This window comes from Gigantopelta aegis, chromosome 10, assembly GCF_016097555.1.
Source record: "Gigantopelta aegis isolate Gae_Host chromosome 10, Gae_host_genome, whole genome shotgun sequence".
Taxonomy (NCBI): Eukaryota; Metazoa; Mollusca; class Gastropoda; order Neomphalida; family Peltospiridae; genus Gigantopelta; species Gigantopelta aegis.
The window spans coordinates 8,019,269-8,038,737 of record NC_054708.1 but is presented as its reverse complement, the minus strand read 5'-3'; the positions used below and the strand labels follow the sequence as shown (position 1 = coordinate 8,038,737).

The 19,469-nt window shown below is 36.7% G+C and overlaps 1 protein-coding gene across 1 annotated transcript in view; it reads right to left on the bottom strand.

The window, feature by feature from the left end:
- Positions 1-19,469, bottom strand: part of LOC121384453 — a 75,354-nt gene that overhangs the window by 15,913 nt on the left and 39,972 nt on the right. Inside the window, exons 2-3 of the mRNA XM_041514852.1 lie at positions 7,677-7,872; positions 1,671-1,888 (exon numbers count right to left, since the gene is read on the bottom strand). Of these exons, the coding sequence (XP_041370786.1) occupies positions 1,671-1,888; positions 7,677-7,827 (369 nt within the window). The 5' untranslated portion in view covers positions 7,828-7,872. The remainder of the gene's footprint in view (positions 1-1,670; positions 1,889-7,676; positions 7,873-19,469) is intronic.

Genomic DNA, 19,469 nt, shown 5'->3' with positions numbered 1-19,469 from the left:
GAGTTCACAGCCCAGTACCAGCCTCGGTGGTGTCGTGGTTAAGCCATCAGATATAAGGCTGGTAAGTACTGGGTTCACAGCCCAGTACCAGCCTCGGTGGTGTCGTGGTTAAGCCATCAGATATAAGGCTGGTAAGTACTGGGTTCACAGCCCAGTACCAGCCTCGGTGGTGTCGTGGTTAAGCCATCAGATATAAGGCTGGTAAATACTGGGTTCACATCCCGGTACAGGCTCCCACCCACAGCAAGCTTTAAAATACACTTAGCGGGCCGTGTCTCCATTATTGTTCAGGAATGGAAAATTATTTGGCCATTCTTTATGCTTAACAGCTAAATGTGTAGGTGTATGCCCACTACACTGACTTCTCTCTCACTAACCACCAACAACTAACCATTAACCTAATGTCCTGGACAGACAGCCCAGATAGCTGAGGTGTGTGCCCAGAACAGTGTGCTTGAACCATAATTGGATATAAACACCAAAATAAATTGAAATATAATAATAAGAAGTAACCACTAATCCACTGGCCTTGACAGAGATAGTCAGATAATTACCTGTACCTATCAGGATAATATGCTTGAACCTTAATTGGATATAAACACCAAAATAAATTGAAATATAATAAGAAGTAACCACTAACCCACTGGCCTTGACAGAGACAGTGTAGCTAACTTACCTGTGCATATCAGGATAATATGCTTGAACAGAGACAGTGTAGCTAACTTACCTGTGCCTATCAGGATAGTATGCTTGAACAGAGACAGTGTAGCTAACTTACCTGTGCCTATCAGGATAATATGCTTGAACAGAGACAGTGTAGCTAACTTACCTGTGCATATCAGGATAATATGCTTGAACAGAGACAGTGTAGCTAACTTACCTGTGCCTATCAGGATAATATGCTTGAACCTTAATTGGATATACAGTGAATCCCTTCAAAACCAGGCCCTCAGTGAACTAGAATTCTCTAAAAAACCGAACACTTTTCATGATCCCTTGTTAATTATGAATACAGAAGAGAATTATCATTTGGTTCCATGGGTTTAGAATATTTTCACTGTATAAGAATGAAGAGCTATAGTCCTTCCCACAGGGAACATCTTTTTTCATACCACAGAATTTGGGACAGAGGATGGGATGGAGGATGGGACGGAGGATGGAACACAGGATGGGATGGAGGATGGGACAGAGGATGGTACATAGGATGGGACGGAGGATGGGATGGAGGGTGGGACGTAGGATGGGACGGATGATGTGACGGAGGGTTGGAAGGAGGGTGGGATGTAGGATGGGATGTAGGATGGGATGGAGGGTGGGACATAGGATGGGACGGAGGATGGGACGTAGGATGGGATGGAGGATGGGATGGAGGGTGGGAAGGAGGGTGGGATGGAGGGTGGGATGTAGGATGGGATGGAGGATGGGACGGAGGGTGGGAAGGAGGGTGGGATGGAGGGTGGGATGGAGGGTGGGACGTAGGATGGGACGGAGGGTGGGATGGTGGATGGGACGGAGGATGGGACAGACGATGGGTTGGAGGATGGGACGGAGGATGGGACAGAGGATGGGTCGGAGGGTGGGATGGAGGATGGGATGGAGGATGGGACGGAGGATGGGTCGGAGAAGGATGGGACTGAGGATGGGACAGACTACAGTGAAGTTAATCTCACCGCCACTGTAGGTGTCTTCTTCTTCTCCGTGGGCTTCGTGTTGTCCGCGTCCTGTGTTTTTTGGTTTGGCAGGTTCCCGTTCACGTTGCTGGGTCTGCTGCTGAGCGGCGACGCTGTCAGCTTTTCTTCTTGTTTTCTCGATGATTTCTCCTGCTGACTGCCACTGCTGACTTTAGTGTTTGCTGTCCTGACCGGGTCTTCATTTTCCTTCCAGTCACCTGCAAATATACACATATAACATAGCTTATATACCTCTATATACTAGTAGACTCCATCATATGTGATCATGTGAAAAAGTACACCCTCACTGGTGGAAATTTCCACCTGGGACGAAGCTTGCAGAGTCCCAGGGTTGAAATTTCCACCACCGAGGGTATGCTTTTTCTATCCCACATGATCGCATATGATCTTTTTCTCCCATCCATTCGATAAATAAATAATTATTTTACATGAACAAACAAAGATGAATGAAAAAGTAACTTCTTTATTTGACAGTTTTATCATAAATAAACTACACGATCATATTTGCTGCAACTGTTTCATGTTAAATGTAATTTCACACTACAAATTAACAAGATAGCTTTTATAATGAAGGTATTAATAACAAAATATTGATTTAAAACTAACCAACTCGCATTAATATGACATCAAATATTACTAACGCCCTAATACTCCCCATGTTAAATTCAATGACATAATAGCACATGCAAGACAGATTTATTCTGTATGGGCTGACGCCATGGAATGGGTCTGTCTTGCATAGCTAGGGATGGGAGAAATATATATATATATAGCATACAAGGTTCTGGCTAGATATATTTTGAAAAACATGTCATTTCTTTACAAAGTTTCAGACCTCCAGGCATCGAAATAAGCATTGTGGCTGGTAACCATGTATAGTTTTGTTTAGAGAAGAAACCAGCAGCTGCCACATATGCTACTGCTTCTGAAGTGCAGACAGGGCAGCCAAAACATGGCCTTTGATATAGCAATGAATTGATAAAGTAAAAGTAAATGTTTAAAGTTAAAGTTTGTTTTCTTTAACAACACCACTAGAGCACATTAATTTATTACCTAATCATCGGCTATTGTGTTAGGAAAGTGATAGATTCCCTTGAAAGGCGAGACCTACAAAAGTGTGAAATTCATCTTCTTTCTTATAGTGACAAAGTACTTAAGTGGTTGTTGACATGGCGATTCATAAAACAGTGCTGCTTGAAACTCTACATTCATTCATTACTTCTTATTTCCATGCTTTTATCAAACTAAGGTTCAAGCACATTGTCCTGGGTACACACCTTAACTATATGGGCTATCTGTCCAGATCAGTGGGTTAATGGTTAACTGCAGGTAACTGTGCAGGAATTTTAGCAGAGGGGGGTCTGGACTGTGGCGAACAAAGTTTATAGGGGGTCGAGTCATGATCCTTCAAAAAATATATTAAAAAATATATAATTTGCTTGACACATGCCTGAGTTGCTAGTGGTTACTGAGAGAAAAGTAAATGTAGTGGCCTTGTAAACACCTCAACTATTGAGTAGTTAAACTTGATCTGGGTGGGAGACAGTACTGGGAAATGAACCGAGTACCTCCCAGCCTCAAGTCTTATGGCTTAATTAACCACTACACTATCGAGGCCGGTAGAAGCTCTACAGTACTGGTTTAAACTTGACACAACCTGTTGGGCCTCATCATCACCTATCATCAAGGGCAGATCCCCTAGGGAATATCTACAACAGATAGTACTTACCCAAAACAACAAAATCCTTTTGCACTGACCTTGCCAGAATTATATTTATCCAGCAATGACTTTATTAACCTAGTTCTAAAACTAATCTGGGCCTGTAAAACATTTAAAGGTTGAACCCGCTGGCTAAATGTGGTCTTCAAATTAACAAAGAAAACAAATTCATGGCAATGATTATCTCTAGTTTATTTCTACAGGCAGTTACAAAATATTGCACAATTTTGTAAAAATACCAAACACTTTAAAAAAAATCAATATTGTTTTCTGGAGCATTTGATCGACAGCAATGTCAGTTTTAATTGATATCGATGAGATGTGCTGATATTTTGGATCTGCCTGCAGGTGTTTAAGATAGCAAACCTTGAGTTCAAAGCCTTAGTAAAATATGCTATGAGAATATTATAAAGTAAATGAAAAATCCTGAGGGTTTTTCCCTGGTGTTTCCCAATGTGAGTTAAAAAGGATTCCACGAGTCTATTTAATTTTGATTACCCATAATAGCTGCACATCTTTTTCTTAAGTATTAATCTCTCAAACAGATTTTAAGTATGTGGGTGTGGGTAATTTTTGGCATGCTTCCAGCAAAGAACTGTTCAAGCACACCTGTCAAAGACAAAACCTCTGAATTTACCAGAAAGTTGTATCCAAGACAAATTACATGCTTTAACTTAGGATCATGCCAATTGGTCAGTTTCATTGTCTTTCAAGATGTTTAAAAGAATATTTTGGAAGTATACATATGGTGTGATCATATAATTGCATATTTAACATTTATTAGACCAAAAAAGAAAGTTTGTTTTGTTTAATGACACCACTAGAGCACCTTCTAAAGTTCTACTTAATAATCTAATTAATTCTCCTCATTACCTCAGAGACGGCATTACTTAACCTCCAATACAAGAAAAGTGCCACTTAACCGCCTCCCTAACTTACACAAAGAGCCATTTAACCTCCTCCCTAACTTACACAAAAAGCCACATAACCTCCTCCATATCTTACACAAGGAGCCACTTAACCTCCTCCCTATCTTACACAAGGAGCCACTTAATCTCTTCCCTATCCAACAAAAAGAGCTACTTAACCTCCTCCCTATCTTACAGAAGGAGCCACTTAACCTCCTCCCTATCTTACACAAAGAGCCATTTAATATCCTCCCTATCTTACACAAGGAGCCACTTAACCTCCTCCCTATCTTACACAAGGAGCCACTTAACTTCCTACCTGAGACAATTTGCCACTCATCATCCCTACTTCAGACAAGGAGCCAATTAACATCCTCCTTAATTCAGACAAGGAGCCATTCAATCTCCTGCATACATTCAACAAGGAATCACTTAACCTTTACCTTAGTTCAGTCAAGAAGCCATTCAATACCCCCCCCCCTCCCCCCAAGACAAGCAGTTACTGAACTTCCACCCTACCTAAGACAAGGAGCCATTTAACCTCTGCACTACCAAAGACAAGGAGCCACTTGACCTCTTTTTTTTAACCTCAATTGAGGATCTAGCCATCCCTCTCTGTATCTTAAACCAGGACCTTCTCTTCCTCTCTACCTCAACCAAGCTGATTTTGGTCTCAAATAACGTGGAAGACATACACAACAGTTGTATTATGATTCATAACATGAATGTCTGTGTTGGTTCTCGGCTGTCTGTATGGGCTATTGATACTGGTACTCTGTGATCAAAATTAGGGGGATTCGCTGGAAGACTTTTCCATCTTCATCGCTAGCAATAAAGAGAGCAACCTTAGCACTGGGTCAGGCCAATCACAGCCCATAGATCAGCACGGGCTGTAACGGGGAACCTAATAACGTTAGACGTCTAACATCAGCCCAGACAGAGTGGCTGGCCATTAGGACTGGTTCGCACCGACAAACTCTTCACCGGTCGTGATTGCCAGTTTAAGTGTGTACTTCTTGTAGTTATGACTTCTCAGAGTATGTCGTTTTCTCGAGTAATGTCGGACAAAACTATCTGTCAATTTGTTAATAGTTTTGCTAGCACGTTTTATTGATTTTTGTCGTTTTGTGTAACTGTTAAGATGTACTCCAGCAATGTAATGTATGATACAGATGTTGAAAAAAGGTCCTTTATAAGAAAACATTTCATCAAACTGAATGTTATTACTCCCCTGTGATTTGTGTTTTTCTTTGTATTCCATATCTTTATGTGATATTAAAATAAATAATATTTATAACATGCAAGGAATTTACACTTCAACACATCTCAGTTTAAAGCTATTAATTCAGTAGCCATTAAACATTGTACATACATTCATTTCATGTCAAAAAAGAACCAATGAATTGGAATGTAATTTTACGTTGAATAAATCTAAATCTCATATAAAAATATATTGGACCAAATGTACAAATCCTGTTTATGTCTTACAATTGTGTAACTACAGACATTTGCAATGCTTAATCCTGTTTATGTCTTACAATCGTGTAACTACAGACATTTACAATGCTTAATCCTGTTTATGTCCTACAATCGTGTAACTACAGACATTTACAATGTTTAATCCTGTTTATGTCTTACAATCGTGTAACTACAGACATTTGCAATGCTTAATCCTGTTTATGTCCTACAATCATGTAACTACAGACATTTGCAATGCTTAATCCTGTTTATGTCTTACAATCGTGTAACTACAGACATTTGCAATGCTTAATCCTGTTTATGTCTTACAATCGTGTAACTACAGACATTTGCAATGCTTAATCCTGTTTATGTCTTACAATCGTGTAACTACAGACATTTACAATGCTTAATCACCTGTTTATGTCTTACAATCGTATAACTACAGACATTTACAATGCTTAATCCTGTTTATGTCTTACAATCGTGTAACTACAGACATTTACAATGCTTAATCCTGTTTATGTCTTACAATCGTGTAACTACAGACATTTACAATGCTTAATCACCTGTTTATGTCTTACAATCGTGTAACTACAGACATTTGCAATGCTTAATCCTGTTTATGTCTTACAATCGTGTAACTACAGACATTTACAATGCTTAATCCTGTTTATGTCTTACAGTCGTGTAACTACAGACATTTACAATGCTTAATCACCTGTTTATGTCTTACAATCGTGTAACTACAGACATTTACAATGCTTAATCCTGTTTATGTCTTACAGTCGTGTAACTACAGACATTTACAATGCTTAATCACCTGCATTTAGGAAAAACAGGCTTCATAAATTTGGCCCATTAAGTTTTACACCCACATCAACTAAAAAGATTTTTGTTTTTACATTTTAATGTAAAAGTTCAATACTTGTACAAGAAAGAGTCATCCTATATTTGTATGATACGGTGTCATCTTTGCCATGATGGCTACTGTGTGTGATGGCAACGTGCCAAAGAAGATGGCAGATTCTAGACCTATGAAATTTTACCAAAAGAAAAGAACAGGAGACATTTTCAAAGAGAAATTAACAGAACAGATCCAATTAGATTCAGAATGAAAATGGTATGTGCTGAGAAAAACTCACAGGAAGGATTTTTCCTAACACAATCATGTACAAAAATAGCTTGATCAATCAACTTTTCCTGCATGCTAAATACACTTTGTGCAGAAATGTGAACAATGAAAAGGTTCTGTATATAATATAATGTGTATGCACTGCACTGATAAAAACAAGTATAGCACCAAGTACATACAAACAAAGCCTTTGTTTTGAGTTAAAAAAACAACAACAAAAGATTAAGACTAATACATGATGTCATCAGATGAATTAATCAATGAATGTTTACTGACAGACGAGCACAATAATACACTTCGGCTATTGGGTGTCAAACACTGATAAGTATATGAATATTATTACTGACATTAAAAATAAACATTATTCATTGTGGCCTATGAATAAATAAACAGTATAAAACATTAGTGGGTTTTTTTTTCAAAATGAGGGTCAACAATTTTTGTTTAATGTCAACAGCCCTTTACATTGCAACCAAATAATTCACAAGTAGGGGCCATCTGGCTCCTAGATGGAAAAGTTAACATAAAGGGCTGGTCAAGTGTTTGCCTCATCAATTTATAGTTTTAATCGCTACGAAACAATGTCTGCCAAACCAGGAATGTCTGTTTAAAGTATCTGGGGGTTTTCAATGATCATATCTGATAGCATGAAAGACTCAAATCTGCTTTTGCTGTTTTCAAATATAATTAATTTATATCAAACAGGTTTTTTTATATTTTAGATTTGTTCATCAGACGATTAAATTAATTTCCAAATCACTTACTGATTTTATTGTTTTTCTCTGCCTTCCCACCACCGCCGCCGCCGATAGACTTCGGCTTTATGAGTTTGTGGTCCTTGACATCGTCAATGCTGTTTTGGGAGTCACATTTACTCCTGCCACAGCCCATTATATGGTCGAGTGAAACCAACATGGAGGCGGTTACTCACATCGGGGAGAACCATCGATTCGGCAATACCTGTAAGAAAACACAAACACAAATTAACGTTTAAAAACACACCACATCGGGGAGAATCATCAATTTGGCAATATTTAAAAAACAACCCACCAACACAACTTAATGTTAAAAAACACACCACATTAAAATCATCGATTTGGCAATACCTGTAAACAAAACACAAACACAAATTAACATTTAAAAACACACCACATCGGGGAGAATCATCGATTTGGCAATACCTGTAAGAAAACACAAACACAAACTAATTTTTAAACACAATAGTGCATTATAATTACTCTATTCTGTTTGGAAGATGTCACTAAAAAAAATAATGTTATTCTTCAATAAACATTACAAAATTATGTCATTACATCAAATAGGACACTAACAAAAAACAGATCATGGACAGGATGTTAGAAACTGTTTATGTGTATTTTTACCTGAATACGTGCTGTTGTTTGTAATAATAACAATTGTTTATAAGTGTTTTTTGTCAATTTATTAATGTACATCAGATGACCTTTTAGATGACATCAGATGACCAATGTACAAGTCACAAATTTAGTATAAATTAAATCGCTTTGCTATGCTATGAGATTTTATACAATTTGTGACGGTTATACATCGAAAAATAACAAACAATTCTTATTTAAATAATAATAATAATAATAATAATAATAGATTTTTATTTCAGATCAGTGATCCATAGAACATATTTAAGCATCACATACAAAACTGATTACATAATATACAATAATCAGTTAACAAAAGACGGGTTTCACTGGTGAGAATTTTGGACTAGTGGTGCTATAAATATAAAGGAAACAGTCATTTGGAGATCTTAGGAAGAACAGCTATTGGAAATCAGTTCATCTATCTATAAATATAAAGGAAACAGTCATTTGGAGATCTTAGGAAGAACAGCTATTGGAAATCAGTTCATCTATCTATAAATATAAAGGAAACAGTCATTTGGAGATCTTAGGAAGAACAGCTATTGGAAATCAGTTCATCTATCTATAAATATAAAGGAAACAGTCATTTGGAGATCTTAGGAAGAACAGCTATTGGAAATCAGTTCATCTATCTATAAATATAAAGGAAACAGTCATTTGGAGATCTTAGGAAGAACAGCTATTGGAAATCAGTTCATCTATCTATAAATATAAAGGAAACAGTCATTTGGAGATCTTAGGAAGAACAGCTATTGGAAATCAGTTCATCTATCTATAAATATAAAGGAAACAGTCATTTGGAGATCTTAGGAAGAACAGCTATTGGAAATCAGTTCATCTATCTATAAATATAAAGGAAACAGTCATTTGGAGATCTTAGGAAGAACAGCTATTGGAAATCAGTTCATCTATCTATAAATATAAAGGAAACAGTCATTTGGAGATCTTAGGAAGAACAGCTATTGGAAATCAGTTCATCTATCTATAAATATAAAGGAAACAGTCATTTGGAGATCTTAGGAAGAACAGCTATTGGAAATCAGTTCATCTATCTATTATGTATGGGAAGCAATAACAGTGATGGGGATCAGCTTGACTCTGCCAGACCAGCTTTGAAAGAAAAAGTATTATTTAACAACATTAGCATATTATTAGATCAACAACTAATGGTAACACTTGTGTCTAAAGTGCATAGAAGAGAAACCAGTAGCTGCCACATAGACTTCTGCTTCTGAAGTGCAGACAGGGCGGCCAAAACATGGCCCTTGATATACCAGTCATATAATGGTTTGATAAAGTAAAAGTTTAAAGTTAAAGTTTGTTTTGTTTAACAACACCACTTGAGAACATTGATTTATTAATCATTGGCTGTTGGATGTCAACTATTTGGTAATATAATATATATAGTCTTAGAGAGATAACCCACTACATTTTTCCATCAGTAGGATAGCACCTACCACAGCCTTTGGTATACCAGTTATGGTGCACTGGCTGGAACGAGAAATAGCCCAACGAACCCAATAATGGAGATCAATCCCAGATCGACCATGCATCAGTCGAGCGCTCTATCACTGGGCTACATCTCATCCCATAAATACCATACACTGTAACTATTGAAAACATGTGGCACACAAAAATAAATACCATACACTGTAACTATTAATAACATGTGGCACACAAAAATGAATACCATACACTGTAACTATTGAAAACATGTGGCACACAAAAATAAATACCATAAACTGTAACTATTAATAACATGTGGCACACAAAAATGAATACCATACACTGTAACTATTGAAAACATGTGGCACACAAAAATGAACACCATACACTGTAACTATTGAAAACATGTGGCACACAAAAATGAACACCATACACTGTAACTATTGAAAACATGTGGCACACAAAAATGAACACCATACACTGTAACTATTGAAAACATGTGGCACACAAAAATGAACACCATACACTGTAACTATTGAAAACATGTGGCACACAAAAATGAACACCATACACTGTAACTATTGAAAACATGTGGCACACAAAAATGAACACCATACACTGTAACTGTTGAAAACATGTGGCACACAAAAATGAACACCATACACTGTAACTGTTGAAAACATGTGGCACACAAAAATGAACACCATACACTGTAACTGTTGAAAACATGTGGCACACAAAAATGAACACCATACACTGTAACTGTTGAAAACATGTGGCACACAAAAATGAACACCATACACTGTAACTGTTGAAAACATGTGGCACACAAAAATGAACACCATACACTGTAACTGTTGAAAACATGTGGCACACAAAAATGAACACCATACACTGTAACTGTTGAAAACATGTGGCACACAAAAATGAACACCATACACTGTAACTGTTGAAAAAACATGTGGCACACAAAAATGAACACCATACACTGTAACTGTTGAAAACATGTGGCACACAAAAATGAACACCATACACTGTAACTGTTGAAAACATGTGGCACACAAAAATAAACACCATACACTGTAACTATTGAAAACATGTGGCACACAAAAATAAATACCATACACTGTAACTATTAAAAACATGTGGCACACAAAAATGCTACCTTCACATAGGCTATTCTTTTACAAACAACTGCAAGTGTCAAATTAAGTACTGCACCTTGCCATCATAGTCTTTGACATTTAATCCCTCTTTCAAGTGGCGTTCCTAACTTATGCAGGAAACAATATTCTGCAAGCTCCGATAAAGAAAAGGTCTCCAAATGAAAAGCCAAACTAATTGGCTATTAATTTTGATGTCAAACTGACCGGTGAGAGCGATCAAAGCCCCGGTGAGATTGGGCGAGTTCGTGGTGTCTAATCCTGGTCAGCATCACCAAGTCTTAACACGACTCAGCAGATACCAGGAAATCTTACCACTCGGTGTGCTGTGCAGTTCTCCCACTGAGTACATCAGACACTCACATAAAGAGTTATACATCATTGTGTAATATTATACTGATTACACCCACAGTTGTCTTTTATTTTATTTCATTGTTAAAAATAAAGCACATCATCAATTGTAATAGCCCTCGGGTGACCCTACAGTTCAAGTACCATTGTACTTAAACTTGATAAATATCTTTAATAACATTAAAACAGAAATTTATTGAAATGATCAATTTTTTTCTTTTAACCTTGCAAAAGCTTAACATTGAAACTGACTGTTGACGTCATTTTTGTAAATGACGTCATATTCTTTCCCAGTTAAAGTAGCAATGTCACGTTTTGAAACTGGTGTTTTGCTGTGAACATTTCATCTATCTGGTTTTATGAAAGGAATGTATGCAAAGCTTTACAATGATTATGTTATAGTTGAAGGTCTGTTTTAAAATATACAATTAATTAATGGACAATCAAGGGATGGCAATTACACCACCCCCTCTTACAATAAGATCAGCCGGATCTTTAACAATGTTTACAAATAAAAAAAATAAAAACATTTCCATACTTTCTACAAGTGTTTCGTATCTTTCAATGACTTCAGCTGCATCTAGAACAGATTTACATCCTTGATCAAAATTCAGTGAAATTTTGACCCTGGTGTGATTGTCCTGTAAAGGTGGTTCAGGGCAGTTGTTTCCTGTGTCCTAACATCCAGGTCAGAATATGTTTGATGGGTCATTTGCCTTAAATCATCAGCCAAGTTAGCGACTGATTCATTGGGTTTCCTCCGTATTGCTTCTAAATGTGCTATCCACCAGTTCTGCTGGCATTCATCACAAACTTATGGTTGAATTCCCATATCAGTGTGTGATATGACCGTTTGTCCTGGTTGGACAAATCCAAGCCATATCAGTGTGTGATATGACCGTTTGTCCTGGTTGGACAAATCCAAGTGTAAGGTTTGAGTAGTACCCTTTGAACTAGCTAACAAAACTAGAAGCTCTTGTGTATCCGTCCATCCTTCCAGTTCTGCGCAGTGTTCAAAATGTGAAAACTATTCCTCCTAATCACTCTCTTCATCATAAAATTCAGGAGTAAAATAATAAATTGTTGGTGGGACATGCCAAAGGGAATAACCAATCAGAATGCTCCCTGCGTGGGACAGCGGTCATGGATTTTGCAGCTAAAATGATGTGGCACAAGGGGGCGAGAACAGAATCGGAAGGTCTGCTGAAGATATTAACAACATTTGAAAGGGGTAGGAAACTTGAAAACAATCTTTATTACATGTAATACATAATACCCCTTTTTGGTTTGCAGCATAAATTCATTAATCGGGCTGTCCACCCCGGTGCAGTTTCAAACATGGGTCATGCATACTCAGACATAAAAGTGGAAAATTATGGTGGGACCCTGCATTTTTGAGGTAGGACAAAGAGTGTAGCAATTTACAACTGTACACTTTATAGAATTATCATTAGTTTGCATATAGGTAATGAAGTTAAAATAATATTCAGTAAAACAGCTGAATGATTGATGTATAGATACTGACATAACAATGAAAAATTTTCACACTAATAGTCATAATAACAGCTAAAAATGGCTGTAATTAATTCCAATTTATAAAGTGGGTACATAAATTATAGCTTTGCAAACATTATGAATATGTTTAATAATATTATAACTGAAATTTGTTGAAATAATCAATCTTTTCTTTTTAACTTGCAAAAGCGTAACATTGAAATTGACTGTTGATGTAATTTTTGTAAATGACGTCATATTCTTTCCCAGTTAAAGTAGCAATGTCGGGTTTTGAAATTGGTGTTTTGCTGGTTTTATGAAAGGAATGTGTGCAAAGCTTTACAGTGCTTATGATATAGTTGAAGGACTGTTTTAAAATATACAATTAATTCATGGACAATCAAGGGACGGCCATTACAATATCATAACTGCCTAACATATTTTTGAAGTTTCGAGAAAAATGGAGAAAAGAAAGATTTTTATACAAACAGAAATGAATTGTGTAAAGATTATATGAACAAGAATTAAATTTGTTCTTTTTCTTTTTCAAATGATTTTTAAAGAGTTCATTTCATGTTTGTATTAAAAAAAAAAAAATAATAAAAAAAAAATCCTCAAAAGCTCAACAAATCAGTTAGGCAAACTTTAAAAAACCCTAAAAGTATTAGCACTACTAGACAATGTTTATGTTTTGGTTTTAAAAATTTGTCAATCAGCATCAGCTAATTATAGCCGAGTGTAAAGTTCACAAAAACAGTGACTGTTGTTTTAAGGTTGAGATTATGTGTTTGATATATTATTACCATTATGTGTTTCACTATTGTTAATATCAAAGGCTGTGGGATGTACCACCCTGTCTGTGGGATGGTGCATATAAAAGATTCCTTGCTGCTAATTGAAAAGAATAGCCCATGAAGCGGCAACAGCAGGTTTCCTCTTTCAATATCTGTGTGTTCCTTAACCATATGTCTGACACCATATAACCATAAATAAAATGTGTTGAGTGCATCGTTAAATAAAACATTTCTTTCTTTCTTTCTTTCATTAATGTCAATATATTTTAGGAATAAAAATACTGTATTATACAGTTTTTATATCTACTGTATGATACTGACAGTACTATAAAACACACACTGGAAATGGTCTCTATATTCTAAAGAATATGAGATTTCCAAAAGTACAAACACACATGCTTGACTAATTGGTTCCATCAGAGTAAACCCATGTACACAAATCATTACAAACAGACTGCCAATATGATCAGCTATAATTAATTATAGTTAGTACAAGGCTTACATAATGCGGGAAATAATCAAAGTGCAAAGTTCTCAACACCTGGACAAAATGAGAACAGAACTGTTTATTACGTTAAGGACAATGTGCCATTGGCCTAGGATGAAGAGACGGGTTCAAATAACTCTATTATCAAGTTGTAATGCTGAAGAAAAGTAACATACATCATTTTAAACAATAGCTGTTTTATGTTTTAAATATACTAGGGGTGGGACATAGCCCAGTTGTAAAGCATCCACTTGATGCGCAGTCGGTCTAGGATCGATCCCCATCAGTGGGCGCATTGGGCCATTTCTCGTTGTACCACAACTGGTGCACCAAAGGCTGTGTTATGTACTATCCTGTCTGTGGGATGGTGCATATAAAAGATCCCTTGCTACTAAACGAAAAATGTAGTGGGTTTCCTCTCTAAGACTAACTGTCAAAATAATCAAATGTTTGGCATCCAGTAGCCAATGATTAATAAATAAATCAATATGCTCTAGTGGTGTCATTAAACAAAACAAACTTTAATGTACTAATTTCAACACTGCTTTTAACCTTAATCATAACAGTTACCATATAGAATGAGATGTTTTATGTGTATTGTCCTTTAGACAAGATAGCACATACCATATCCTTTGATATACCAGTTGTATACCATTAGCTAGAATGGCAAAACCCAAATGTGTGTATATGTGTACACATACTAAAGTATGTATAATATTGTTTCATTCAGAATGTAGGATTGGCACTTTAAAGTCAAATTAAATGTCAAAGGCTATAATATATTGAAATACACAGTAAGTAGTGTGAGAGCTAGTAGATTTGTTTGTAAGTCATCACACCTACAACATGTACTCTACCAGCTGAGCTATGGTTCCCTAATAGGAAGGACATGTTTTGTTTAACAACGCACTCAACACATTGTATTTTCGGTTACATGGATGACAAAGGAAATGTTTTATTTAACGACGTACTCAACACATTTTATATACAGTTATATGGTGTCAGACATAAGGTTAAGGACCACACAAATATTAAGAGAGGAAACCCGCTGTCGCTACTTCATGGGCTGTTCTTTTCAATTAGCAGCAAGGGATCTTTTATATACCATCCCACAGACAGGGTAGTGCATACCACAGCCTTTGATATGCCAGTCGTGGTGCACTGGCTGGAACGAGAAATAGCCCAATGGGCCCACTGACAGGGATCGATCCCAGACTGACCGATTATCGAGCAAGTGCTTTACCACTGGGCTATGTCCCGCCCCTGGTTCCCTATTAGAGTAATCACAGCCAAGTTATTAATACTAAAGATGTAGTTCACAACCTGTGGCTTCTGCTGCAATACACGGACATCAGAGAAATGCATTTCAAGTTATTTATACTAAAGATGTAGTTCACAACCTGTGGCTTCTGCTGCAATACACGGACATCAGAGAAATGCATTTCAAGTTATTTATACTAAAGATGTAGTTCACAACCTGTGGCTTCTGCTGCAATACACGGACATCAGAGAAATGCATTTCAAGTTATTTATACTAAAGATGTAGTTCACAACCTGTGGCTTCTGCTGCAATACACGGACATCAGAGAAATGCATTTCAAGTTATTTATACTAAAGATGTAGTTCACAACCTGTGGCTTCTGCTGCAATACACGGACATCAGAGAAATGCATTTCAAGTTATTGATACTAAAGATGTAGTTCACAACCTGTGGCTTCTGTTGCAATACACGGACATCAGAGAAATGCATTTCAAGTTATTAATACTAAAGATGTAGTTCACAACCTGTGGCTTCTGTTGCAATACACGGACATCAGAGAAATGCATTTCAAGTTATTAATACTAAAGATGTAGTTCACAACCTGTGGCTTCTGTTGCAATACACGGACATCAGAGAAATGCATTTCAAGTTATTAATACTAAAGATGTAGTTCACAACCTGTGGCTTCTGCTGCAATACACGGACATCAGAGAAATGCATTTCAAGTTATTTATACTAAAGATGTAGTTCACAACCTGTGGCTTCTGCTGCAATACACGGACATCAGAGAAATGCATTTCAAGTTATTAATACTAAAGATGTAGTTCACAACCTGTGGCTTCTGTTGCAATACACGGACATCAGAGAAATGCATTTCAAGTTATTAATACTAAAGATGTAGTTCACAACCTGTGGCTTCTGTTGCAATACACGGACATCAGAGAATTGCATTTCAAGTTATTAATACTAAAGATGTAGTTCACAACCTGTGGCTTCTGTTGCAATACACGGACATCAGAGAAATGCATTTCAAGTTATTAATACTAAAGATGTAGTTCACAACCTGTGGCTTCTGTTGCAATACACGGACATCAGAGAAATGCATTTCAAGTTATTAATACTAAAGATGTAGTTCACAACCTGTGGCTTCTGTTGCAATACACGGACATCAGAGAAATGCATTTCAAGTTATTAATACTAGAGATGTAGTTCACAACCTGTGGCTTCTGTTGCAATACACGGACATCAGAGAAATGCATTTCAAGTTATTAATACTAAAGATGTAGTTCACAACCTGTGGCTTCTGTTGCAATACACGGACATCAGAGAAATGGATTTTCCTTCAAAAGGGGCAGCTTAATAACTGCCGAGACATGCTCTGATTCCCAGACTGCGAGTTACGCTGAAGTAAGATCAATTTACTCCAGCAAGCTCAACTGCTTCCCAATTCCATCATGCAATGGTCAAAGATGTTTAAGCAAATCTCTGTTTTTTTACTTCTGTTATTCACAGTCACACTGTTGGCTTGCCATTAGTCATGACCTTTCCTCCAGATGAACAGATTTTCACAAATACAAATAGTGATTGTATCCAAGTTCACTTATCAAATTACACAAAATGCTAATAACTGCCTTTAATGACAATCATCTGAAACCTGCTACATTTTTCCATTGGTAACAAGGGATCTTTTATATGCACCATCCCACAGACAGGATGGCACAAATCACAGCCTTTGATACACCAGTTGTGGTACACTGGCTGGAACGAGAAATGGCCCAATGGGAAACCAACAGGGATTGATCCCAGGCTGAGTGAGCATCAAGTGAATGCTTTACCACTGATAATTGGACCAAATGCTTTGAGGTGAAGGATGATTCTATTGATGAATGATGTAGAAATATTTAGTCTGTCATCATTTTCTGTACCAAATTTTACAAACGTTTTGACTGCTTCTGATATATAGAGGATACCCCTCGAGTGTCTTGTGATATCATAATTTATCAGCACGAACTGATAAAAACTTTTATCAACGAGTGCTGATAAATTATGATATCACAAGACACGAGGGGGGTATTCTTTTTATCATCCATTATCATACTTTTCATTTGCAACAGTTGTAAACAATGTCAGTAATGTGGGTTGAATGTCAGTGGTAGACTCGTTAACTAGCAGAACGGCAGTGGCGTGACGTCACTAATGGTAGGTTTAGTGCTGAAACAAACACAGTGATGTAACAAAACATTGTCTTGTGATTAAAATTTGTCCAATCAAGATTATAAGAAGCGATATCTCCTGCGGTGATAACGCAAATTATAATGCCAGCGATATCTCCTGCGGTGATAACACAAATTATAGTGCCAGCGATATCTCCTACAAAAGCCTTTAATGGATGATAAAAATAATTACCCAATTTCAATACAGTCCATTTTAATTTCATTATTGAAAATTGTCCTTAAAATATTAATATTAATACTGAGTTTGTCTACATATCCTTTCTTCATCTGAACTATTTAAAATATTTATATAAACTGCAAAAGGAAACCATTGCTCTGATAATTTGGTTTTATAACATGGATTGAAATCAAATTATTAGAGCACCAGGACTGGATTAGCTCATAAATAGTAAATCAAACTAGAATGGAATTCATCGCTATTCATGTTTACTTTCTTTTACCACATAATTAATATTAATTTTCAAGTTTCCTCCAAGGATGCGTCTGTTCCTAGTCAATTTAAAATTGTATCTTCACAGAAAAGTAGCACCAATCTCTCCTGTGTTTAGTTTAACCACAGCACAATTTGAGGATTCTAATTCCACATATATTAAAATTACTGTTACAACTACAGTACTGGCTTGAGTGGTATGCTAGCATCAGACTACCAACTGCCAGCAGAAAGTTGGCCAACTCGATGGTTACATTGTAATTTCCCAAACTCCGGACTTGAGACAGGTGTGCTCAGAGTAACAACTAATGGGTTATATGACAAGAATTGACTTGTAAGAGTGCTCAGACTAGCAACTGGACAGTCGTAGAAGTCGTGACAGCAGAAAGCTGGCCAACTTTCTGCTGGCAGTTGGTAGTCTAAAATTACGTATCTTACTTCATTATTAATAGACAAAGGACTTTCACTTCTAGCAGTGTACATTATTTTGATGTTTAACATCTGTAACCACTACAGAATAAAGAGCTTGGCTGTGCTCGATTCTACTCACCCTGGTATCAGCTCCCATCCAAAGCATCTTAGTGGGTAGATGTAAGGCCGGTACACTGACTTCTCTCTCACTAACAACTAACATTTAACTGTTAATACACTGCCCTGGTAGATGAGGTGAATGCCCAGGACATCATGCCGGAACCTTAATTGGATTTAAGTCCATATAAAACTGAGGACACAGACTCCACTGAGGCTACAGAACAGTGACACTGTTGACCACATACAACAACATTTAACACACTGCAGCTAGGAAAGAACGATTTGTTAAAGTTTGATTTATTTAACAACACCACTAGAGCACATACATTTTTAATTATCAGCTATTCGATGTCAAAGCTTTGGTAATTCTGACATATAGTCTTAGAGGAAACTTGCTACATTTTTCCACTAGTAGCAAGTATCTTTTATATACACCATCCCAAAGACAGGATAGCACATATTATGGCCTTTGATATACTAGTCGTATGACCCTTTTATATATCAAATATAGGGCAATATTTAGTTGTGACAGAAAACCCCATGATGGATCTACTGACGGCAATTCACCACACCTGGAGCTAGGATATCATCTATCATCTTGTTTTATATAATACATTTAACCAGGGATGAAAGTGAATTATAACAAAAAAACAAAAAACAAAAAAAACCCAGAAATTTTAATACTGGTGTTTGGATCCTGAAATTGGCGAGAGAAGATTTTATTTTCAAATGTTAATTAACAACATTTGCTATCAGTTTGAAAATTTATTAGCAACTGGTATTTAAGGTTATATAATTGTGTAGTGATCTGTGAAATTTGCACTGCAAATTGTGACGCGATACTGAATAAAATGTTCCCTGTTGGTTGTAGAGTATGGATTGCACAATGATCTAGAATGGTGGGTCCCATTCAGAATGTATGCAAAGCATCAGTCAAACCATTATCATAAGTTTTAGCCGAGAACATGG